This window comes from Erpetoichthys calabaricus, chromosome 7 (genome assembly GCF_900747795.2).
Source record: "Erpetoichthys calabaricus chromosome 7, fErpCal1.3, whole genome shotgun sequence".
In the NCBI taxonomy this organism is placed as follows: Eukaryota; Metazoa; Chordata; class Cladistia; order Polypteriformes; family Polypteridae; genus Erpetoichthys; species Erpetoichthys calabaricus.
In genome coordinates, this window is record NC_041400.2 from 191,927,798 (window position 1) to 191,953,603 (window position 25,806).

The window sequence follows — 25,806 nt, forward strand, 5'->3', positions numbered from 1 at the left end:
ATAATGGAAATACCCATAATGTGTTCCGAACCTCCCACAGCAACACTTACTTAACCTTTTCATAATAAAAAAGGGTTGTAAAATGTGCATAATTTACCAAAACACCAACAATTTTTCTAATGTACTAACCAAAAAGTTATAAAAAGTGCCTAGCCTACCAGAAACAACAATTTCATACTGTACTCACCATTTAATTTGACATCTTTGGGCTGCAGGAAGGGAGGAGGAGGAGAATGAAATGGAAGGTGGTTATTGTTTGGAAGGAGCCTCCTTATACAAATCTTTGTAAAATTGTCGAGATGGTGGATTTCGACATGCTATACATATTAGCGAGATTGGTCACACGAACACCACTCTCATATTTCCGCACAACTTCCTTCTTCGTTTCAATTGTGAACACTTTTTTTACCTTCTCTTTCTTCCTTAGCAGTTATCGATAAAAATTATATAAACTGCACTGACCAAAATTACGTCCACAAACACATGTATCTGGGCTCCGACGGACGCTTACAAATGCTCTCAGCTGTTTGTTTACAAATGCGCAAGCGAATACACGTGACCGCATTCGGGTCATAACGCAAGATGTTCGTCGTAAATCAAAACAAAAATTTTGGTCGTAAATCAAGTTGTTCACGTCAGGCCAGTCGTATATCAAGGGTCAACTGTACATGTGTGTGAACGAGAGGGAGGTCAGTGGAATGGTGAGGATGCAGGGAGTAGAGTTGGCAAAGGTGGATGAGTTTAAATACTTGGGATCAACAGTACAGAGTAACGGGGATTGTGGAAGAGAAGTGAAAAAGAGAGTGCAGGCAGGGTGGAATAGGTGGATAAGAGTGTCAGGAGTGATTTGTGACAGACGGGTATCAGCAAGAGTGAAAGGGAAGGTCTACAGGACGGCAGTGAGACCAGCTGTGTTATATGGGCTCGAGACAATGGCACAGGGGACAGAGCTGGAGGTGGCAGAGTTAAAGATGCTAAGATTTGCATTGGGTGTGACAAGGATGGACAGGAATAGAAATGAGCACATTAGAAGGTCAACTCAGGTTGGACGGTTGGGAGACAAAGTCAGAGAGGTGAGATTGTGTTGGTTTGGACATGTGCAGAGGAGAGATGAGGGGCATATTGGGAGGAGGATGTTAAGGATAGAGCTGACAGGGAAGAGGAAAAGAAAAAGGCCTAAGAAGAGGTGGTGAGAGAGGACATACAGGTGATGGGTGTAACAGAACAAGATGCAGAGGAGAGAAAGTTATGGAAGAAGATGGTCTGCTGTGGCGACCCCTAACGGGAGCAGCCGAAAGAAGAAGAAGACATTATATATTATATATTGTATTACATTAGTATATTGCACATTACCAATATAGCTTATTGCACATGTTCAATTAAAAATGATCTCAGACTGAGGAGATTCATAGTTCAGAAAGTTTATGGCAGATGGGAAAAAGCTATTTTTTAGTCTGTTGGTGCGTACACGGATTGACCAAAAGCGTCAAACAAAGAATTTCCAGGATGAGTTTTGTTCTTGAGAATGTTTTTGGCCCTTCTCACACAGCGAGTCTTATACAAGAGTTCGAGTGATGGCAGTTCAGTCCCAATAATGGCCTCTGCTGTTTTTACGACCCGCCCCATCATGCCATTAGTTAAGATGCCCTCTATAGTGTATCTATAGAAATTAACCAGCAGCTTCTGGGGGAGGTCGGCTCTCCTTAGCTTCCTCAGAAAATAGACGCATTGTTGTGCTTTGCCTATTATAGCCCAGGACAGGTCCTCTGAGATGGTGACTCCTAGAAACTTAAAGCTGGAAACGCTCTCCATAGCATGTGCATTGATTGTTATCGGACTGTGATTGGTCTTTTTAGTGGTCCTAAAGTCCAGAATAACTTCTTTGGTCTTTTTTTGTTATTTAAGACCAGGTTGTTGGTGTTGCACCATGCTGTCAGATTCTGAACCTCTTCCCTATATGCAGCTTCATTGTTGTCTGTTACAACAATGGGTTGGACATGTGCAGAGGAGAGATGTTGAGTATATTGGGAGAAGGATGTTAAGCATAGAGCTGACAGGGAAGAGGAAAAGAGGAAGGCCTAAGAGAAGGTTTATGGATGTGGTGAGAGAGGACATGCAGGTGATGGGTATTTCAGAACAAGATGCAGAGGACAGAAAGATATGGAAGAAGATGATCCGCTGTGGCAACCCCTAATGGGAGCAGCCGAAAGAAGAAGAAGATTGTTGTCTGTTATGAGCCCAATGACAGTCGTATCATCTGCAAATTTAACAATAATGTTTGATTGGTGGATGGGTTGACAGTCATGGGTGAAGAGTGCATAGAGAAGGGGAATTAGTACACATTCTTGTGGCACACCAGTGTTCAGGGTAAGGGTGGAGGATGTGTGTTTGCCCATCCAGACAGACTGGGGGTGGTTGGTGAAAAAATCCAGTAACCAGTTGCATATGGACGGAGCAAGTCCTAGTGCATAGAGTTTTATGATCAGCTGGTTAGGTATGATGGTATTAAATGCAGAGCTTTAGTCAATGAAGAGCATCCTAACATAGGTGTTGGGCTTCTCCAGGTGCGAGAGGGCTTCATGTAGAGCCACACAGATGGTGTCCTCAGCTGATCTGTTTGACCGATAGGCAAACTGGTGTTGGTCTAGATCAGCTGGGATGGATGTGGATGATTACCAGTCGTTTATCAAGGAATCACATATCTAGGCTAAAAAAAAAATCTAGCGATATTCGGAACACATGCATTTCACGTGTGTTCCGTGTCTACAAAGATCTATGTAAGTGTAGGATAACTCACTGATGCCCAGTATCCTTCACACTGTCAAACTGGACAGGAGTTATTCTGAACAGTCAGCATGGGTTCAGAAGATGGAGGTCATGTTTTACTAACATGCTGGAATTCTATGAGGAGGCAACAAAAGGATACGATCAAAGTGGAGCAGATTATATTATTTATCTTGACTTTCAAGAAACCATTTGATAAGGAGGCCATATGAGAGGGTGGGCATCAAACTAAAAGAAGGGGCAGTTCAGGGTGTGGAGTGTAGATGGGTGCAGAATTGGCTCAGACACAGAAAGCAGAGGGTGATGGTGTGAGGAGCCTCATCAGAATTGGGTGATGTTAAGAGTGGTGACCAGCAGGGGGCAGTGCTGGAGCTGCTGCTATTTTTAACAAATATAAATGATTTAGATAGGAATACAAGTAACAAGCTGGTGAAGTTTGCAGGTGATAGGTGGATTAGCAGATAATTTGGAATCAGTTATATCATCACAGAAGGACTTGGATAGCAGACAGGCTTGGGCAGATTTGTGGATGATAAAATTTAATGTCAGTTAATATAAAGAATTACACATAGGAAGTAAAAATGTGAGGTTTGAATACACAATGGGTGGTCAGAAAATCGAGAGTCCACCTTATGAGAAGGAGTTAGGAGTCATAGTGGACTCTAAGCTATCGACTTCCCGGCAGTGTTCAGAAGCCATTAAGAAGGCTAACAGAATGTCAGGTTATATAGCGCCTTGATGTGTGGAGTACAAGTCACAGGAGGTTCTGCTCAACCTTTATAACACACTGGTGAGGCCTCATCTGGAGTCCTGTGTGCAGGTTTGGTCTTCAGGCTCCAAAAATGACATAGCAGCACTAGAAAAGGTCCAGAGAAGAGCGACTAGGCTGATTCAGGGGCTACAGGGGATAAGTCAAGAGGAAAGCTTAAAAGAGCTGAGCCTTTACAGTTTTAAAAAAAGAAGATTAAGAGGTGACATAAGTCCAGTGGATCGAGACTGTGACTTTAAAATGAGTTCATCAAGAACACAGGGACACAGTTGGAAACTTCCAACCACCCATCCATCCATTATCTAACCCGCTACACCCTAACACATGGTCACGGGGGACTGCTGGAGCCAATCCCAGCCAACACAGGGCGCAAGGCAGGAACAAATCCAGGGCAGGGTGCCAGCCCACCGCAGGGCCAGTTGGAAACTTGTTAAGGGTTAATTTCACACAAACATTAGAAAGTTTTTCTTTACACAAAGAACGATAGACACTTGGAATGAGCTACCAAGTAGTGTGGTAGAGAGTAAGACTTTAGGGACTTTCAAAATTCAACTTGATGTTTTTTTGGAAGAAATAAGTGGACAGGACTGGCGAGCTTTGTTGGGCTGAATGGTATGTTCTTGTCTAGAGTGTTCTAAATGACTCACCTTTGTGTCATTTGTGTAAACCTGGAGCTTCCAAAGCACAGAGGAAGTTTAAATACTCAGACAAACACACACTTTGGAGATTGTCTTCTTCAGTTAAATATTTACAGAAAATGGACTTTGGAAATGTATTGTGACAGCATAAGAGCTCACATTAAAATACTGAATGGATAAAGATGTGGACAAATCTTTGGTCATGCAGAAAATTATGAGGACTTTCAAGGGGATTGAATACTTTTGCACGTTACTGTGACCCAAAATATTTCAGCTAAAGACACAAAACAGCAGTAAAATGCATAAAAGGAAATCCTGATGATCCACTCACGTCTCACAGGGATACCAAGCCTATTTTCACTTAGGTCTGTTTGAATGGGTGTTTTACTTAAGGATATAAATTAATACTAAACTTTATACAATTACACAAGTGTAGAAAATCACCTTCTGGAGTTCTACTCATAATGCATTATCAGGATCAAAGCCTTCCACATTTATAGATAAGTGACTGAGCAGAGACAACCTTCGCCTTATTACGGCCTTGCAAATGACTCGCTCCTCCAAAGACGTGAACTTCACAGACACTCAACAGAGCGCGTTGTCGCAGTAAGCTCATCTGTCGGGGAATCAAAGAGGATACCCCACAGAGCTCGGCTAAATCTCGATATTATTACACCAGTAAGTGAGCCTGCATGTGGCAGCTTCTTCAAAAGTCACGTAATCTTCCAATTTGACAGTTCTCAGCATGCGGCCTTGTTTCTCATTTCTGAGCTGAATTTATCCCATTTAATGCCCTTGAGTTAGACTAAAATAATTGCCGGCGAGACAGAAAACAATACCGAGTGAAGAAACGACTATGTTAATGAAATGCTCAAAGTGCAGCCTTAAAATTAAAAGAGTTAATATAAACAACTTGAATCGATGGCACCATACGTCCAGTATGTCTGAATCGTTCTTCTTATATTCACACACACAAATAAAATACTTGAAATGACTTCATAAGATTATCTTGACGTATTTACGACTCACGTCAGTTTTTTACTCCACCATCTTCGCCGACTTCAATAGCCGTGCGCCAACCAAGGCCTGTACTAGTCTGAATCCTTTCACTCACAAGCCTTTTCTTCACTTCCTCGATAACCTGGGGTGTCATTTATAAAACTTTGTGAGGATTCGAGCAAGAAATTATGCATACGCCAAAAAGCAGGAAAATGCGTATGCCAAAAAAATGAGATTCAAAAAATCTTGAATACACACATTTGAACACAAATCACGAGCAGCTTGCAAATTTGCATATTTGAATGAACCTCAAACCCTGTCGGGTTCTACCCTCAGGTTTGGTCAGGACTGGCTGGACCAGGCCAAGGGGACACCCATGTAACTCCCTGGCTGTGGCAGATAGAGGGTCACTTCTGGAGGGTGGAACTGGACCACGTGTCTCTCTGTGGGGGGGTGTGGGGGTTTGTGGTGTGGGTTACCAACCAAAATGCTGAGCTGTTTCGTCATCTGGTGGGTGTGGCAATGTGCTGCACCAGTTCTACCCTGAAACAACCACTGCATTTTGTACCTTTCCCCTTGCTCCAAGTGTGTTTTGGCCCCATTTGCCAAGCTCATTTGGTTACATTATCGACAGTGTCGGGTTCAAGAGGCTCCCAAAGTTGGAATAGGGAGCATGGAGCAGGACCCGCACTGTCACAGATGACCGTCTATCTGCATTCTTCTATTATATGGGTGCCCAGACCAGGTAAAGAACCATCCATCCATCCCGGCCCAGATACCAACAATCCCATGTCGTTGATGACGCTACATACGAATAACAGATACAGCAAAAATGGAGAATTGCTAACAACATAAACTACGGATGCTGGGACATTCTACCTTCAAACCAAAAAAACACACACATACCTTGACGGCCTCAGACAGTGTGTGATCTTTCTCAGCTTCCTCTCCAGTGTGCAGTTTGAGCTGTTGGCCCAGTTCATCCAGCTGCTTGGCTTGCTCACGGAGTAACTGCTGTGCCTGCTCCTCTCGCTGGAGTGCATTATCCAGCTCGGTGCAAACATTTTCAAATTTATCACGAGGAATCGCCTGAAAAAGAAACCGTAAACTCTTAAAAAATAAATACTCATGTATTTGGGAAAAATGAAGCTATCATGAAATGACCTAATGAGCATAAATCTCATAAAAGCATTCTGGTTCTGTTTTTTTTTTTTTTTACAATCAAGAGGGTACAACATCTTTCTGTTATAATAAAAAAATCTTGGGACAAGACGTGACTTTTTGAAGAGACTTTTTGGAATGAAGTCCCACGAGACGGTGACTTTTAACATGTGATTCTTTCAAGTCACTCCCTACTTACAACCTTTTTCATACAAGTCCACGGTCACCTAACCTCTCAGTTGTGTGAATGCTTTTGGCAGACACACTTCCTGTGCTCTCAGCTCTTATAAATTTAATCAGGACAATAACTTTATACGTTGTAGATGACACGTCAATGACTAAGCAAAGAAGAAAGAGCAGCGTGTCGAAAAGAGACCCAAAAGAAAAAAGAACAATAATAATCTATGTGCAAATGCTGAAAATCTATATACGTAATTCACCATGGCAAGCAAGAAATACGCAAGACAGAGCCCAAGCAAGACGCACGCAAGACAGAGCCCCACCCACCAACTCTAACCCTCCTCCCGAGTCCACCCTCGCTCTCGAGGCACGCAGCACCTCACCAAACAACGCCTCAGTCACTTTCGTCTCTGCTACAGTCCACATGCACCTCACACTCGGTATACGAACAAGCCAGTTTCCCTTTCGGTTTGTGCGCGCCAATGATTTCCACACATGTTCAGTCTCTCCCTGTGCATTCCCTGTGCAGCCAGCGAGCGAGCGAGTCAGAGAGAGAGAGAGAGCGCGCAAGAGTGAGTGCGACACGCGCGCGAGAGAGAGAGAGAGAGAGAGACACACACACACACACACACACACACACACACACACACACACACACACACACACACACACACACACACACACACACACACAGGCGTGAGAAAGAGAGACACACACACACACAAGCAAGAGAGAGACACACACACAGGCACGCGAGAGAGAGAGACACACACACACACAGGTGCGCAAGAGAGAGACACACACACACACAGGCGCGCAAGAGAGAGAGACACACACACAGGCACACGAGAGAGAGACACACACACACAGGCACACGAGAGAGAGAGAGACACACACAGGCGCGCAAGAGAGAGAGAGAGACACACAGGCGCGCAAGAGAGAGAGAGACACACACACAGGCACGCGAGAGAGACACACACACAGGCATGCGAGAGAGACACACACACAGGCGGACAAGAGAGAGACACACACACAGGCGCGCAAGAGAGAGACACACACACAGGCGCGCAAGAGAGAGACACACACACACACACAGTACTGAACCTTATCCCTACCGACAAAGTAACTTTCACCAGCGAGAGAGAGAGAGAGAGAGACACACACGCGAGAGAGAGAGAGAGACACACACACGTGAGAGAGAGAGACACACACACGCGAGAGAGCGAGAGAGACACACACAGGCACACGAGAGAGAGAGACACACACAGGCACGCGAGAGAGAGAGACACACACAGGCACGCGAGAGAGAGAGACACACACAGGCACGCGAGAGAGAGAGAGACACACAGGCACGCGAGAGAGAGAGACACACACAGGCACGCGAGAGAGAGAGACACACACAGGCACGCGAGAGAGGGAGAGACACACACACAGGCACGCAACAGAGAGAGAGAGAGACACACACACAGGCACGCAACAGAGAGAGAGAGAGACACACACACAGGCACGCAACAGAGAGAGAGAGAGACACACACACAGGCAAGCGAGAGAGAGACACACACACAGGCGCACAAGAGAGAGACACACACACAGGCGGACAAGAGAGAGACACACACAGGCGCGCAAGAGAGAGACACACACACAGGCGCGCAAGAGAGAGACACACACACAGGCGCGCAAGAGAGAGACACACACACACACACAGTACTGAACCTTATCCCTACCGACGAAGTAACTTTCACCAGCGTTGACTCCATCGTCACAGACGATCCCACACATCAACTTTCATTCTCCGAAGAATTTCTTAGCAGTCTTACTCCCATTGGCATACCTCCGCATAAACTCAAAATTAAAATTGGTTCAGTCGTCATGCTTCTCAGAAACCTCATGCCAGCAAGAAGCCTCTGTAATGGCACTAGACTGACTGTTACCAGCATTCACCGCAATGTACTGGAGTGTAAAACAATCGCAGCTGCTACCTCTCAAACTGTCCTTATTCCCCGGATATCTCTGACCCCATCAGATTCAAATATGCCTTTTACTTTTACACGCAGACAATTTCCTGTTAGATTGGCCTTTGCAATGACAATTAATAAGGCGCGGGGCCAAACTTTCAAAGAGATATGCCTGTATCTGCCAAAACCAGTTTTCAGTCACGGACAATTGTATGTTGCTCTCTCCAGAGTTCCATCTTTTCATTCACTCACAGTCGTATCCACAAACCCACCCCATTTGGACAACTGTGTCGTTCAGGAAGTGTTCACACATCAATACATAATTATGCAGCATATGCTATGCAGCGGGTTGGCTAGTACGTAATAAATCGCAGGTCCAATCGGGATCAGAAATAAAAGACAAAGAGTAAAAGACAAAGTAGAATTTCATAAAGACGTTCAAAAACGTTGGCGCGATACACATGCGGAGCAGGTTAGAGATTATGAAAGTAGTAAAATTCAAAAGTATTAATAAAAGATAGCAAAGATCGCAATAGCGATAAACGGAAATTATTACTCCGTGAAATAATGGAAAGTAATAGTCATCCCAGACCAGGCGGAATTGAAAACCTAGCAGGTCCAAGCGGGGTCAGAAATAAAAGACAAAGAGCAGAAGGCAAAGTAGAATGTCGTAAAGAGGTTCAAAAACGTTGGCGCAAAACAGATACAGAGAAGGTTAGAGATTATGAAAGTAGTAAAATTTGAAAGTATCAAAAAACTGATAGTAAAGATCACATTAGCGCTAACAAGCAGAAATTATTACTCAGTGAAATAACGGAACAGCAAAAAAAAGATTGAATATATGGACATAGGTGATATGTGAGAAGTATGTAGATATTATAAGGCTTTAAACTTTAAGTTGGAGACTTGTATTTCGTCTAATTTGTGTTGCCATCAGGGAGAAGTAGTGTTTCTTCCCAATGAAGAGGCGTATCCGCGAGAAATAAAAGATTTGCTGTTTGGTGAAAGTGAAATTCACAAACACCACAGGCAAAATATCCGAATATAAAATAATCTGTTTGCGTTCGCATCAATCAATGCTCAAAATGTAGATTTACACAATAATGGACCATACGCTATGAGAATCTGTGGTCCAGCAACAATTAAAGCTACGACAAGTTTAATTTCGAAGAAACCACAATTCGGTCAGGTGTATACATATTTATGATCACGGAGAAGCGATACAACATAGAATCAAAAGAGTTAAACGATTGGACATATCAGAAATTATACAGCTATGGATACAAATTCATACGCCAAAAGTATCGCACTTTACACAAAATCTATCTGCAAAACACGGACAAAGAATTTGATCTCCTACAACCCAGCCAGAGTTCTGGTTGACACAGATTGGCTGTGTGCCCAATTGGAACACAGATTACAATCAATCGATCAATCACAGATACTCCTGATCTTAACTCGTGATGTGCATAAAGCCCACCTGTCCACAGAATCAATTTCTTCCATTCCAAACGCTCCACCACCATGGTGGCTGTCAAAGGACATCAGGGATAAGGCTGGAATGGGCTACAAGACCACCAGCAAGAAGCTTGGTGAGAAGGTGACAACTGTTGGTGCGATTTTTTGGAAATGGAAGAAAAATAAAATGACCTCGGTCAGGAGCTGGAGCGCTAGATGGTAGCTCCCCTTGGGTTGCAGCAGTGACTCAGACTCCCGCAGGACTCCATGGGAGTTGGAGTTTGGTGCAGCCCTGATGGGGTCTGTGGGCGCTGCCAAGGGGTGCTGCAACTACAGCTGAGCCCTGGGTGCAGGAACACCTTAACGCATAGGCATACTGGGCAGTTGCTCAGGGGCCACACGAGCATAGGGGCCCACGTTTTGTCCGATGCCTATGTATGTTTCTGTTTGCTATCAAAACAGGAGCCACAGTGCTGTAATTTTTCCGGGGGCCTATGATGCTGTTAAGGTGACCCTGCCTGGGTGGTTGCACTTCCGCCATCCCCAGAGGTGCTGCCGGAAGTTGGTCAACGAGCACCTGGAGCACTTCCAGGTGACTTATAAAAGGAGCCAACAGCCACTACTCTGAGAGTCGAGTGGAAGAGGATGAAGCTTGCTAGAGGAAGAGTGGAGGCAGACAGAGAAGGAAAGAGTAAGAAAAAGGTTTTGGGCTGAACTGGTGTCCCACATCTGTCTGTGTCGGGTGCCCCCAAACCACCCCCACCCCCCACCCCAGTGGTCCACAAGGCTTAAGATCTCTTTTATTCCTAGAGCTATAAGCATTTTAAATTCTGTTACTTGTAGGGATGCTGCTAAATGTTAAATTCTGCATTATTAGTTTGTGCACTGAAAGTATGCGTTTATGCAGTAACATTGGCTGTCAAATGTTGTGTCTTTGTGTATCTATTGGATCTCTGTAGCAATGTCTTCTGTTCTTGTACTTCCTGCTGCAAACAAATTTCCCTGTGGGATAACCAAGTCTACCTAAACCTAAACCTAACTCTTTTGGAGGCTTCATTTTATGCTTCTCGTCAAAACACCTTTTTATTTACCGTATGTACTCGCGTATAAGTCGGGTCGATCATAAAATCAGACCCTGACTTATACACCCGTTCAAAAATGCGACACTTAAGAAGATGTTAAAAAAAATTGTCTCCTCCAATCTCGCACCAGTTTTTCAGACACACAGAATTTTGTTGCAGCAGCGAAGTTACCAATTTCTTTCGCCACTTCAACGACTTTTAATTTAAAACCAGCTTCATATTTTCTTCTGATTGAACGCTCCATTGTAGATAAGGGATGCTGTTACGATAAAGGTGTATGAGGGTGTGAGATACAAAACACACAGAGCAGTGAAAACGTCTCTTCGGAATAGTTCGAGTATTACCGTGTGGTCACGTAGGCACAATACATAGAAAAAAAAAAAAGGCTGTGTGCTCCGTTGTTACTCTCTCAGGTGGGCGTTAGCATATCATAATCTCTTGGACCAATAGCGTGAGTTTTCCACTTTTGACTTATACGACCAACATTATAAAATACCAGAAATTATACGGTAAAATCAAGCCCCGACTTATCCGCAAGTATAAACGGTACCCAGATTGTGAAAAACAGAGAACTAACAAAACGTGTTTTCAGCAGCATTCTCATTGTCACTTTGCTCTGACAGTTTAAAATCCTCCTCTGACGGTGCAGAATTGGAGTCATCGACAACGCACAACACATCGCTGGCAGAGGATTTCTTTTGACGAGAGTGGCTGCAATGAAAATGAATGGCAAATCATTTTCATTTCATGGTCTTTGCTGCCATCTAGTGGATAAACCTATATAAGGTGATTGTTCTTGGCGGTTAGCCTTCAACTGTTCATGAGTCGACTTTTACCGACAACCGCCTTGAAAGTGCTAAACTGATGGTTCCGTTTCAGTTTCCTCTAAAACTGGCTTTATATCTTCTCATATACACACTTTTGCGTTTTGCCTGAAGTCTCCACCCCTTTCATGAATATTAATGAATTACCTTAGAGTGGAAAAACATTGTTTTTCTTTTTTTTGCAGCATAATATTTCATCCACTAGATGGCAGTAGAATACCGTCCCAGGATTTATTCAGGCTTTACACTGTAAAGCGGATCATTAAATGTCCCCCAACCCCCCGAGTCTGACCCGGGGTTAACCATATTAACACAAAATTCAGTCTGAGTCATGCTCAGGGTTAATGCCAAGGGCATTATTGAACTTCTGGCAACAACAACTTCAACTTCTGTTTAGTGTTTGGGGCTCAGTTTTCTACACCTTAAAGGAACACTTTAGGAATGTCTCCCATGTACGAATTTAGAATGTTAATGCACAGTTTAGTCTTTTCAGTAATATTTTCGTGTCCTGATCCCTAAACTGCTTCAAAAAAATCGTTACTGTCGCTTTGCACCTGTAAAAGTATGACGGACGCCAGGAGGATGAGCCGACACCTAATTAGGGTTGCCCAAACCTCTAAATGGGCTGCAGAGACATTTCTTCTTTTGTTCTTTATGTTTTATTCAAAACTTTCATTATTAAAAATAGTATTTTGTAAAAACGAAGGCTTTAGCAGAGAAGTTTTCTGAAAGTACTGGATATGGCACAGCTCCATATGTTAATGCATCTCTCGATCGTGCGAAATACACAAAAGTGCATACATAATGTGACCCAGTCTAGCAAATACATTCAGTACTGCATAAATCAAGTAGCACTCATAGGGTTTACATTTCATTTTCATTGTTAACTTTACGACACATGGCAATCATAAATTCAACACAAAAACTATTATTTAAATATTAACATCCTGACAAAAAACATTTTTTTTTTCTTTTTTCAAATCGGCCAATTTTGTGGATTACCGGTAGCATTCACAGCCAATACAATACTTGTGTTATCCTCAAGGAATACAACTGCGAAAGTCTAAGCAGCAATCAATACAAATACTATTGGGTCAGGGTTTGCAAACCTCCTAACATTTCAAAATAAGACTGTTTTATTTAAAATATACAGAAGTTTGCATCATTAGGCACAGTGGATTCAGAAAAGTTGCTAAGGTTTCTGCACACTTTATTGTGTTGCAGGTTTAATTTGAAATGGAGAGACTTGAAATTGTTTGCCCATCAATCTACACTCAATGACCTATAGTGAGAAAGTGACAACCTGTTTTCAGACAGATTTGCAAATTGATTAAAAATTAAAAACAGAAATCTCTCATTCCCACAAGTATTCAGACCCTTTGCTGTGGCCAGGTGCCTCCCGTTTGCTTTAATTTCCCTTGAGATGTTCCTACAACCTCAAATCAGGAAAAGTTGGGACGGTATAGAAAAATGCAAATCGGGTCAGGTCAGGGAGAGTGCTCTGGTGCAGCGCGTTGCCGCACCAACCACTCCCCCAACACGATGAAACAGCTTGGGATCCCGATTGGCAAAAAGGTAGACACTCCATCCAGTCCAACCCCCCGGAAATGACCTTCTATCTGCTGCAGCCAGGTGTTACGTGGGCATCCCCTTGGCCTGGTCCAGCCATTCGGGTCCTGTGGGCCGAATCGCTCCAGGTGGCCGTAGTGCCGTAACTGACGCTCCCTCACAATGCAGGTCATGTGCTTCATTCGGGACTCCATGAGCAAACCAGTCAAACCAGCAGCACTCAAGGATTCTCTGAAGAGACACCAAAGGAGTCCAGTCTTCGTCTCAGGTCATGTCTCATAAACAGGAAGCACCGGGACTCTAAAGACTTGGACCTCCTTTTGCACCACACACCCCTTTTCCAGCAACCTCATGACCCCCCCATGCTCTCCCAATCCGTCTACTGATTTCATAGGAAGAGTCACCAGAGTCACATGAATGTCCCTGTCAAGGTAAGTAAACCTCTCAATGACGAGGTCGACACTCTCTCTGCAGACAGACACACTGCTGATGGTCAAGCCTAAGATGTCATTCAAGGACTGGATCTTGGTTTTTATCAGGACCCTCGCAAGCCCAGACACACAAAAAATAAAAATGTAATTTTTTGAGCCAAAAAAATGCAACACCTTTTACGTGTTCTTTGAAACAAAATGTAATCCTAACGCGTTGTTGTTATTCCACAGATCATTTGCAAGAATTGAACATGTTTAATAATTCCTCTTAATAAACAAGCAAAGTCGTCTGATCTTTTGGCACTACACATAATAGTCTACTAATGTAAAGTCTTTAAAATGAGACTTTTTGATGTCCACATATCTCTCTATATATAAAACCCAACATCTGTCTTTCCGTCTGTCTGCTTTTCACGAGAGAACTATTCAACGGATTTAGATCAGGTTTTGTTCTATAATTTGCTTGAACATTCCGGTTGATTCTGTAACTTCTCTCAAAGTAGTTCGCTTGCAGTTCTGATTTATTTGTGAAAATCAGAGACACGCAGCGGGCATTGAGGAGGGGAGTGGGGTCCTCCTCAATCACGCGCCAGCCAGAATTTGCTTGAACATTCCGGTGGATTTTTTGCGATTTCTCTCATCACACTAAGAATCACAGTTCGCTTGCAGGAGCGATATATTCGTGCTAATCCGAGGGAGAGACTGCGGGCCGAGGGGAGGGGGAAGTGTGATGTCAGGAATGAGTAGTTGGGCAGAGCCCTCCTCACTCATGCGCCAACCTCAGGGCGTATCTTACATCCGCTTAGCTAGGGAACGAGAGAACTACAGTGCATCCGGAAAGTATTCACAGCGCATCACTTTTTCCACATTTTGTTATGTTACAGCCTTAGTCCAAAATGGATTAAATTCATTTTTTTCCTCAGAATTCTACACACAACACCCCATAATGACAACGTGAAAAAAGTTTACTTGAGGTTTTTGCAAATTTATTAAAAATAAAAACATTGAGAAATCACATGTACATAAGTATTCACAGCCTTTGCCATGAAGCTCAATATTGAGCTCAGGTGCATCCTGTTTCCCCTGATCATCCTTGAGATGTTTCTGCAGCTTCATTGGAGTCCACCTGTGATAAATTCAGTTGACTGGACATGATTTGGAAAGGCACACACCTGTCTATAGAGGGTCCCACAGTTGACAATTCATGTCACAGCACAAACCAAGCATGAAGTCAAAGGAATTGTCTGTAGACCTCCGAGACAGGATTGTCTCGAGGCACAAATCTGGGGAAGGTTACAGAAAAATTTCTGCTGCTTTGAAGGTCCCAATGAGCACAGTGGCCTCCATCATCCATAAGTGGAAGAAGTTCGAAACCACCAGGACTCTTCCTAGAGCTGGCCGGCCATCTAAACTGAGCAATCAGGGGAGAAGGGCCTTAGTCAGGGAGGTGACCAAGAACCCGATGGTCACTCTGTCAGAGCTCCAGAGGTCCTCTGTGGAGAGAGGAGAACATTCCAGAAGGACAACCATCTCTGCAGCAATCCACCAATCAGGCCTGTATGGTAGAGTTGCCAGACGGAAGCCACTCCTTAGTAAAAGGCACATGGCAGCCCGCCTGGAGTTTGCCAAAAGGCACCTGAAGGACTCTCAGACCATGAGAAAGAAAATTCTTTGGTCTAATGAGACAAAGATTGAACTCTTTGGTGTGAATGCCAGGCGTGTCACGTTTGGAGGAAACCAGGCACCATCCCTACAGTGAAGCATGGTGGTGGCAGCATCATGCTGTGGGGAACTGGAAGACTAGTCAGGATAAAGGGAAAGATGACTGCAACAATGTACAGAGACATCCTGGATGAAAACCTGCTCCAGAGCGCTCTTGACCTCAGACTGGGGCAACGGATCTTTCAGCAGGACAACGACCCTAAGCACACAGCCAAGATATCAAAGGAGTGGCTTCAGGACAACTCTGTGAATGTCTATGAGTGGCCCAGCCAGAGCTCAGACTTGAATCTGATTGAACATCTCTGGAGAGATCTTAAAATGGCTGTGCACCGACGCTTCCCATCCAACCTGATGGAGCTTGAGAGGTGCTGCAAAGAGGAATGGGCCAAACTGGCCAAGGATAGGTGTGCCAAGCTTGTGGCATCATATTCAACAAGACTTGAGGCTGGAATTGCTGCCAAAGGTGCATCGACAAAGTATTGAGCAAAGGCTGTGAATACTTATGGACATGTGCTTTCTCCATTTTTTTATTTTTAATAAATTTGCAAAAACCTCAAGTAAACTTTTTTCACGTTGTCATTATGGGGTGTTGTGTGTAGAATTCTGAGGAAAAAAATTAATTTAACCCATTTTGGAATAAGGCTGTAACATAACAAAATGTGGAAAAAGTGATGCGCTGGGAATACTTTCCGGATGCACTGTACTTAATGGATTTAGATTGGGTTTTTTCTAGAATTTGCTGGAACATTCCGGTTGATTTTGCGACTTCTCTCATCGTAGTTCGCTTGCAGTTCCGATTTATTTGTGCAAATCAGAGACACTCAGCGGGCCGAGGGGAGGGGAGTGGGGTCCTCCTCACTCACATGCCAGCCTCAGGGCGTATCTTACATCCGCTTAGCTAGCGACCAAGAGAAGTACTTAACAGATTTAGATCGGGTTTTTTTCTAGAATTTGCTGGAACATTCCGCTTGGTTTTTGCGACTTCTCTCATCACACTAAGAAATATACTTTGCTTGCAGGAGTGATATATTCATGCTAATCCGAGACAGAGGTTGCGGGCCGAGGAGAGGGGGAATCGTGACGTCAGGAGTGGGGAGTCGGTTTACCTCTGCGTTTTGGAGCGTACCTTGTTCTCTGCTTAGTTAGCGATATCTAATTGTTTATTGATTTTTAAACTTTGTCCTGTTTCACTACTACGTGGGCGGGGACATGGGGTCAGCTAGTATACTATATAAGCTTTTATAGAAGATTAACCATTCTTGCAAGATGACACTCTGGCTGCATCGGTGTTGCTATTGGTATCAACATTACTGGCCTCAGTATCACCCGGAATCAGATCGAAAAGAAGATCAAAAGTTTCGCCCATCACTACCGCCTGGCCGAGCAAGTGACGGGGTAAGAAGTGTCTTGGTCAGTTAGGTGACCACGAACTCAATGGTCACTCGAACAGAGCTTCAGAAGTCCTCTGCTGAGATGGGAAAACCTGTTGGAAGGAGGACCACCTCAGCAGAACTCCAATCAATTAGATTATAGTGGTCTGCCGCGGCTCAGATTCACACTGTTGAGAGGACAGTGATTTATTTATTGTTTCGGTGGGGATTCCAGGAACGCACCAAGCTTTGGTCCGACCCGCACACACTCACAGACAAGAGACACAAACTCAAGCAAATGTGTGAAATATATTATGTGGATAATCAATTAACAACAAGAAAAATTAGACAACCCTCCCCTTACCCTTACAATACAAATATTACACACAACAACAATCAACCCCGACAATAAACACAGCAATGTCGTCATCACAGTTCCAATGCGACAGAAAATGATGAAATGGTATGGTGTAAAGATGACGATCCCGGGAACAGCTTCCATACATAAATGAATTAAACAGTGCTAAAGATAGTCCAGAGCGGCGAGGGGTAAGAGTTGTGGGAGTGCTCCCCCCGAAGACGCACGATGACTAATCCAATCCACCACTATTCACATGACAGGCAGGCACGAGACAGTCCGTTCATCCTTGCGAGAAACAATCCAGGGTATGAATGACTTCACAGTGGTAACGTTGGACGAGACACACTGGACAACACAGAAACACAGACTTTTCAAGTTTCCAGCTGGCAACTTCTTGTCCCCAGCAGCCCCTGCGCCCGTTTCCGCCATCCAATGAGGGCAATCCCCTTCAGGGCTGCTGGGAAATGGAGTCCTTCCTAACACTGCTACAAAATGGCAGAGGAGTTTACCAAACAACAGTTAAGAGATACTGAAAGCATGAGGGAAACGATTCTCTGGTCCAATGAGACAAAATTAAACTCTCTGAGCAGAACTCCAAACACAATGACCGACTAAGACCTGACATTGCTCATCACCTGACTACTATAATCTTTGTGATGAAGCCTGGTGATGGCAGCATCATGTTATGGGGACAGGGAGACTGGTGAGAATTGAGGGAAGGATAAGTGCAGCCAAACAGGGCAGAGATCCCTGAAGAAAACCTGCCAGTTCACCTTTTAGCACAACAATGACCTGAAGCAAAGACAAGACAATGTTGGAGTGGCCTTGAGTGAAAGCCTAAACCTGCAACATTTAAGGTGAGACCTCAAGAGGGCAGATGCAGACACTTCCCATGCAATCTAAAAGGGCTTTACAGGATTTGTCAGGAAGAATGGGATCATCTACCCAAATCCAAGTGTGCAACGCTTATAGAGACTTACCCAAGAACACTGGAAGCTGGAATTACTGTATAAAACTTAAATGAATAAGTCCTAGAAATTTGATTCTGTTCATCTGGACAAAGTTTTTAAGTGGGAGAAATATTTCGAGACTTATCCAAGTCTCTTCCTCAGTCTCAATTGACTGCAGGTTTCCCCAACCTTATAAACAGTACCTTTGCTTAATCACAGAGACTAGCACCATTGACAAAGGGCCAGTTGATCAGTGATACGCAAATTGTCCATACACAGACACAACACAGAAGAGCTTCCTCGTCAGGCCAGGACTCCACAGTCTATTTACATCTACAGGATAGTGGTCACTCCTTTAAAGATGAAGAGGTGCACATCCTGGACAGGGAGGAGCGCTGGTTTGAGAGAGGAATCAAGAAGACCATTTACGTGAAAAAGGAACGACCATCTCTGAACAGAGGAGGGGGCCTAAGGGTACATCTGTCGCCATCTTACAATGCTGTGATTGCAGCCATTCCTCAACCCTCTATGAATGGTTCACACGTCTACTAATCAGTGGACAATTTGCGTATCACTGATCAACTGGCCCTTTGTCAATGGTGCTAGTCTCTGTGATTAAGCAAAGGTACTGTTTATAAGGTTGGGGAAACCTGCAGTCAATTGAGACTGAGGAAGAGACTTGGATAAGTCTCGAAATATTTCTCCCACTTAAAAACTTTGTCCAGATGAACAGAATCAAATTTCTAGGATTTCCTTACCTGGATTATTGAGCATGCATCGAGACATTAAATGAATAAGGGTGGCACGGTGGCGCAGTGGGTAGCACTGCTGCCTCGCAGTTAGGAGACCCAGGTTCGCTTCCCGGCTCCTCCCTGCATGCAGTTCGCATGTTCTTCCCGTGTCTGCGTGGGTTTCCTCCCACAGTTCAAAGACATGCAGGTTAGGTGCATTGGCAATTCTAAAATTGTCCTTGGTGTGCATGCGTGTGTGTGCCCTGTGGTGGGCTGGCACCCTGCCCAGGGTTTGTTTCCTGCCTTGCGCCCTGTGTTGGCTGGGATTGGCTCCATCAGACCCCCATTACCCTGTAGTTAAGATATAGTGGGTTGGATAATGGATGGATGGATGGATTTTATGAATAAGAGGTTTCAGTTTTTGATATTTAATAATGCGGTGGGCTGGCGCCCTGCCCGGGGTTTGTTTCCTACCTTGCGCCCTGTGCTGGCTGGGATTGGCTCCAGCAGACCCCTGTGACCCTGTAGCTAGAATATAGCGGGTTGGATAATGGATGGATGGATTTTTAATAAATTTGCAAAAAATTTGGATTACTCATTATGGGTTATTGAGAGTAGACCAATGGGCAAAAATGGCACGTTTACCCACTTAAAATTACAATAAAGTGTTCAGAAAGTGAAGGGGTCTAACTACTTTCTGAATCCACTGCATTAAAACACTAACTGCATATCTGAGATATGCACATACAATATGTCACTTAAACACATCCATGCTTGGACTGTCACTTACTGATGCTTTAATGCTCAACACTTTGCTCTCCTCCATTTTCATCTTTTGCAAGTTGCGCTTAAGCTGCGCAAGCTCCAACCGTAAATTGCGACGTTCAACCTCTGCGGCATGAAGACGGCGAGTAAACTCGAGGATATGCTGCTGCAAGCACATTGCTGTTTGCTGGAAAATGAAAGTAAAAAAAAGAAAAGAAAGATAAAATAATCCTTACGGTTGATTCAAAAGACAGTATTAGAATTAGGCATCTGCACAAGGTGAAAGATTACAAAGCAGCAGAGCTATTCAGATACAGTTTCTCATAGGTAGGGTGATCAGATGTCCGAGATATTTCTGAGGCGGCCCTAAATATCAACCCTAAGTTTGATGCCTCATCCTTCTTCTTTGCAGACATCACACTGAGAGTATTGCTCACAGCTCATTGCTCCTTGATTGCTTTATGATGGGGCAAAGTATTTAACAACCAATCACGTCAGCGACATTCAAAATGTGACACAACATCTGGCCAATCAGAAGTGAAGCTACAGTGCCCTTCATAATGTGTTGTCATTTCTACACGGTGTGACCCAAACGCATGCAAACACCCTCATATGAAAGTCTGCAATGCGCGCTTTAAACACATCTGAATTGTTTTACATTTGTCATTTTTAAAAAGGTGCAGTAGAAGGTGAAATCAAGGAAAAAATGAGAGCAGTGTAAATCAAGGAGTACACAACAAATGAAAGTCTGCAATGTGCACTTTAATCTTGTCTGAATTGCCAGTCATTGTCTAATCCACTTAATCCAGATCAGGGATGAAGGGGGTACTTGCAGCCTCTCTCAGCTAGCATAGGGTGGAAGGCAGGAACAAACCCTGGGGACAGGACACCAGTCCATTGCAGGGACAACAAACTGTCACACATGTGCGCTTGGGAGGCAGTCAAAGGGTTCAAATCGGGGTATTGACAAGCCAGACCGAGGGTTGGTGCCGAGTACTAATGCCGCCTCTTCCTTCTCTCCCCGCAGACCCTCTGAGGAGAAAACCAGTTAAATATCTCACCTCCCTGCGTGGAGTTTGCATGTTCTCCCCGTGTCTGTGTGGGTTTCCTCGGGTGTTCCGGTTTCCTCCCACAGTCCAAAGGCATGCCGGTTAAGTGCATTGGCAATCCTAAATTGTCCCTAGTGTGTGCTTGGTGTGTGGGTGTGTGTGCCCTGCAGTGGGCTGGTGCCCTGCCCGGGGTCTGCTTCCTGCCTTGCGCCTTGTGTTGGCTGGGATTGGCTCCAGCAGACCCCCATGACACTGTAGTTAGGATATAGCAGGTTGGATAATGGATGGATAATAATAATATCATAATACTTCTACTACTATCAATAATAATACCATTACCACTACTACTACTACAAATAATAATAATATTACTACTACTACTAACAACAACATTTCTACTACTACTAATAATAACATTCATAACAATAATAATATTACTACTAATAATAATAACAGTAATAATATTACTACTACTACTACTAATAATAATAATCATGTTCTCCCCGTGTCTGCGTGGGTTTCCTCCGGGTACTCCGGTTTCCTCCCACAGTCCAAAGACATGCAGGTTAGGTGGATTGGCGATTCTAGATTGTCCCGTGTGTGTGGTGGGTGTGTGTGTGCGCCCTGCGGTGGGCTGGCGCCCTGCCCAGGTTTGTTCCTGCCTTGCGCCCTGTGCTGGCTGGGATTGGCTCCAGCAGACCCGCTGTGACCCTGTGTTAGGATATAGCAGGTTGGGAAATGACTGCCTGACTGACTGACCTCCACATTTTGATGACCTCACATCCAGCTACCACCTCATTTTACAGTCGTGGGCAAACATTTTGAGAATGACACAAAAATACATTTTCACAAAGTTTGCTGCTTCAGTGTTTTTAGAACTTCTGTCAGATGTTTCTCTGGTGTACTGAAGTAGAATTACAAGCATTTCAGAAGTTTCAAAAGCTTTTATTGACAATTCCATGAAGTTTATGCAAAGAGTCCGTATTTGCAGTGTTGGCCCTTCTTTCTTTTCCAAGACCTCTGCAATTCGCCCTGGCAGGCCGTCAATCAACTTCTGGGCCCAATCCTGACTGATGGCCGCCGCCCATTCTTGCACAATCAAAGCTTGGAGTTTGTCAGAAATGGTGGGTTTTGTTTGTCTACCTGCCTTTTCCATGGAATTAAAGGTCTGGGGAGTTTCCTGGCCATGGACCCCAAATTTCGATGTTTTGTTCCCCGAGCCACTTAGCTGTCACTTTTGCCTTATGGCCCGGTGCGCCATCATGCATTGTTGGTCACCAAACTGTTCTTGGATGTTTGGGAGAAGTTGCTCTCAGAGGATGTTTTGGTCCCTTTCTTTCTTCATAGTTGTGTTCTTAGGCCAAATTGTGAGTGAGCCCTGCACTCCCTTGGCTGACATGAATGGTCTCAGGATACTTTACTGTTGGCATGACACAGGACTCCATCTAACCTGACACAGCTGGAGAGGATCTGCAGAGAGGAATGGCAGAAAAGTCCACGTGTGTAAAGCTCATCACATCAGACCCAACAAGACTCCGGGGCTGGAATCACTGCCAAAGTGGGCTTAAACAAAGTACTCCGGAAAAGGTCTCAATGTTTGTGCGAACATAACAGTTTTTATTTTTAATACCTTTGCAAAAATTTGTAAAATCCTGATTTTTTGCATTATCATTCTTGTGTATTGAGTGTTGCTGGATGGGGGGGAAAACAATGAATTAAAATGGTTTTAGAGCAAGACTGCAACATAAAATATGTAAAAAAGTGACCGGCTCTGAATAGTTTCCACTGTATGCTGGGGATTGTTGCTTTGTGCACCAATGCTGCTAATAAAGACTTCTGCTCCCTAAAAACCAAACATTTGAACAAGAAGGTTCAAGAAATGAATGGGTTGACTGTATACTGTCCCTATATACGAGGGGCAGTCAAAAAGTTCCGGGAATTGTGATATAGTGGGAGACAGAGATCAGATTACACACACGTTGTTGTGGAAGGAAGCACAGCACAGCTATAGGCCAGTTACAACAGGTCTGGAATGGTTTTGGCGTGTAGTATTTTTTAAATTACCATTTTGAGTTAGACGTGTGCATAGTCATTTAGCACAATGTCGCAGTTCAAACAACGTGCCAATATCAAGCTCATGTACAACTTGGGGAAAGCAGCTTCAGCTACGTTAGCGGCATAACGCAACTATGTACTATGCACACGTCTAACTCAAACGGTAATTAAAGCAATACTACACATCGAAACCAATCCAGAACTGCTGTAACTGGTCTACAGACATGCTGCGCTCCCCTCCACAACAACATCTCTCACTCTCCCGCTATATCACAATTCTGGGAACTTTTTGATTGCCCCTCATAAAACAAAATACAGTACAAATAAAATGAATCTTATTTTTCTTTCAGCTGCTCCAGTTAGGGGTCGCCACAGCGGATCATCTTCTTCCATATTGTCTTGTCTTCTGCATTCTGTTCTGTTACACCCATCACCTGCATGTCCTTTCTCAACACATCCCATAAACCTCCTCTTAGGCCTTCCTCTTTTCCTCTTGCCTGACTGCTCTATCCTTAGAACCCTTCTCTCAATATACTCAGCATCTCTCCTCTGCACATGTCCAAACCAACGTAATCTCGCCTCTCTGATTTTGTCTCCCAACCATCCAACTTGAACTGACCCTCTAATGTCCTCATTTCTAATCCTGTCCATCCTCGTCACACCCAATGCAAATCTTGACATCTTTAACTCTGCCACCTCCAGACTTAGTCTCCTGCTTTTCTGGTCAGCGCCACCATCTCCAGCCCATATAACATAGCTGGTCTCACTATCATCCTGTAGACCTTCCCTTTCACTCTTGCTGATACCCATCTGTCACAAATCACTCCTGACACTCTTCTCCACCCATTCCACCCTGCCTGCACTCTCTTTTTCACCTCTCTTCCACAATCCCCATTACTCTGTACTGTTGATCCCAAGTATTTAAACTCATCCACCTTCGCCAGCTCTACTCCGTGCATCCTCACCATTCCACTGACCTCCCTCTCGTTCACACACATGTATTCTGTCTTGTTCCTACTGACCTTCATTCCTCTCCTCTCTAGAGCGTATCTCCATCTCTCCAGGGTCTCCTCAACCTGCTCCCTACTCTCACTACAGATCACAATGTCATCAGCAAACATCACAGTCCACAGGGACTCCTGTCTAATCTCGTCTGTCAACCTGTCCATCACCATTGCAAATAAGAAAGGGCTCAGAGCCGATCCCTGATGTAATCCCACCTCCGTCACTCCTGCCGCAGACCTCACAACTGTCACACAGTTGTCCTGTACAACTCTCATGTACTTCTCTGCCACTCCTGACTTCCTCATACAATATCACAACTCCTCTCGAGGCCCCCTGTCATACGCTTTCTCCAGGTCCACAAAGACGCAATGCAACTCCTTCTGGCCTTCTCTATACTTCTCCATCAACACCCTCATGAATAAAATTAAAATGAATAATACAAAATAAACAGCTAACCTCACAAATCTCACCTTAGCAGTGACAGGTATGCCTTCTTTCAGCATTTTACTATTGACTTCTTGAAGACCTTCAGCTAGCCGCCTGATCAGCGACCCCTTCTGTGTACACCCAGGTCTCCTTGGCTCGCTGTGGCAGTTATACATTTCAAGACTTAGCCTGTCCATGAGCTTGAAAAAAGAGCGACGGGTAGCACTTATCAGCAACTGGCTTGACGAAGACGAGCTGGTATCTAAACAACGAAAACAAAATGAGAGAAATGTCAGCAACACAGAATAAGCAAAACCTTCCGCAGTTCTGTTCAAATGTGTTCTAAAAAGATCTTGAGAAATAAACTACTGTAATAAACAGCAACTTAATAAGACGCTACATGCTTAGCTGGTGTGATAATGATTTCAAGAACTTTGTTTTTTCCATAGGATATCTACTTTCGTTAAAATCGAATCATATCATCGGAGTTCACGCCTATCAAACGTACCGGGGAATTCAAGCTAACTGTAGTTTACTGCTTTGCGCCTTCCCCAACCATAACCTGTCGTCTATGGAGGAGGAGCGAAAGCTTTAGTGTTGTCAGAAATTTTGATCTTCGGTTTTTCGACGGATCGCAACGTTTTAGGGTCCATTGATACCAAAAACATTGATTTCTATTTGAAGGGGGTGTGTGTTTCTGTGTGTCACAGTTTATTGAGGATAAACCCAAGATGTCCGGAATTAAGCGTGTTCAACAGGAACACTGAGACACGGTTAGAAACTCGTTAAAGGTAAATTCTTCTTCACTCAAAGAAGTAGAGCGCTAGAGCGTAGGCACAGTAGAGACCTTTGGTCGGATCTCATGAACAGCTTGTTCTCGTCGACATGTCCTAATTGATCTTCAGTACCGCAAGCTTTTATTTTGATACGCTCACACTGGAGTTAGCGCCGCAAGGAAAAATGTTTATGATCCTTTATTTATTTTTGCTTTGCACCCTCCCCCACCATAAACTATCATTTTCAAATCAAAATGTATTTATAAAGCACAATTTAAAAACACCATAGGTGTAAACTAATGTGCTGTACAATAAAATCAAAAAAACATCAATAATAAATCAGTACACAAACAAAGAACAAAAACTACGTAAATACTAAAACAAATACAGTGATGCCTTGGGTTGTGAGTGTAATTTGCTCCAGAAACGTGCTTGTAATCCAAAGCACTCGTATACCAAAGCGAATTTCCCCATAAGAAATAATGGAAACTCAGATGATTCGTTCCGCAACCCAAAACTATTCATATAAAAATGATTAATACAAAATATAAAGTAAAAATACGTCAAACAAATTAACCTGCACTTTACCTTTGAAAAGAATCGTGGCTGGTGTGAGGGAAACGAGAGAGAGGAGGGTTATTGTGCAGAACGACTTTCACTCTAACTAACGGAACCCCTGCTATCTGTTGGCTCACTGGAATCGACTTCTTTATTTGCGACTTTAACAGGGACACCAATCCAATGAC

General features: G+C 43.9%; 1 protein-coding gene across 1 annotated transcript in view; it reads right to left on the reverse strand.

The window, feature by feature from the left end:
* Nucleotides 1-25,806, reverse strand: part of LOC114654975 (coiled-coil domain-containing protein 171-like) — a 510,202-nt gene that overhangs the window by 210,756 nt on the left and 273,640 nt on the right. Inside the window, exons 18-20 of the mRNA XM_028805855.2 lie at nucleotides 24,329-24,546; nucleotides 19,775-19,936; nucleotides 6,097-6,279 (exon numbers count right to left, since the gene is read on the reverse strand). Of these exons, the coding sequence (XP_028661688.1) occupies nucleotides 6,097-6,279; nucleotides 19,775-19,936; nucleotides 24,329-24,546 (563 nt within the window). The remainder of the gene's footprint in view (nucleotides 1-6,096; nucleotides 6,280-19,774; nucleotides 19,937-24,328; nucleotides 24,547-25,806) is intronic.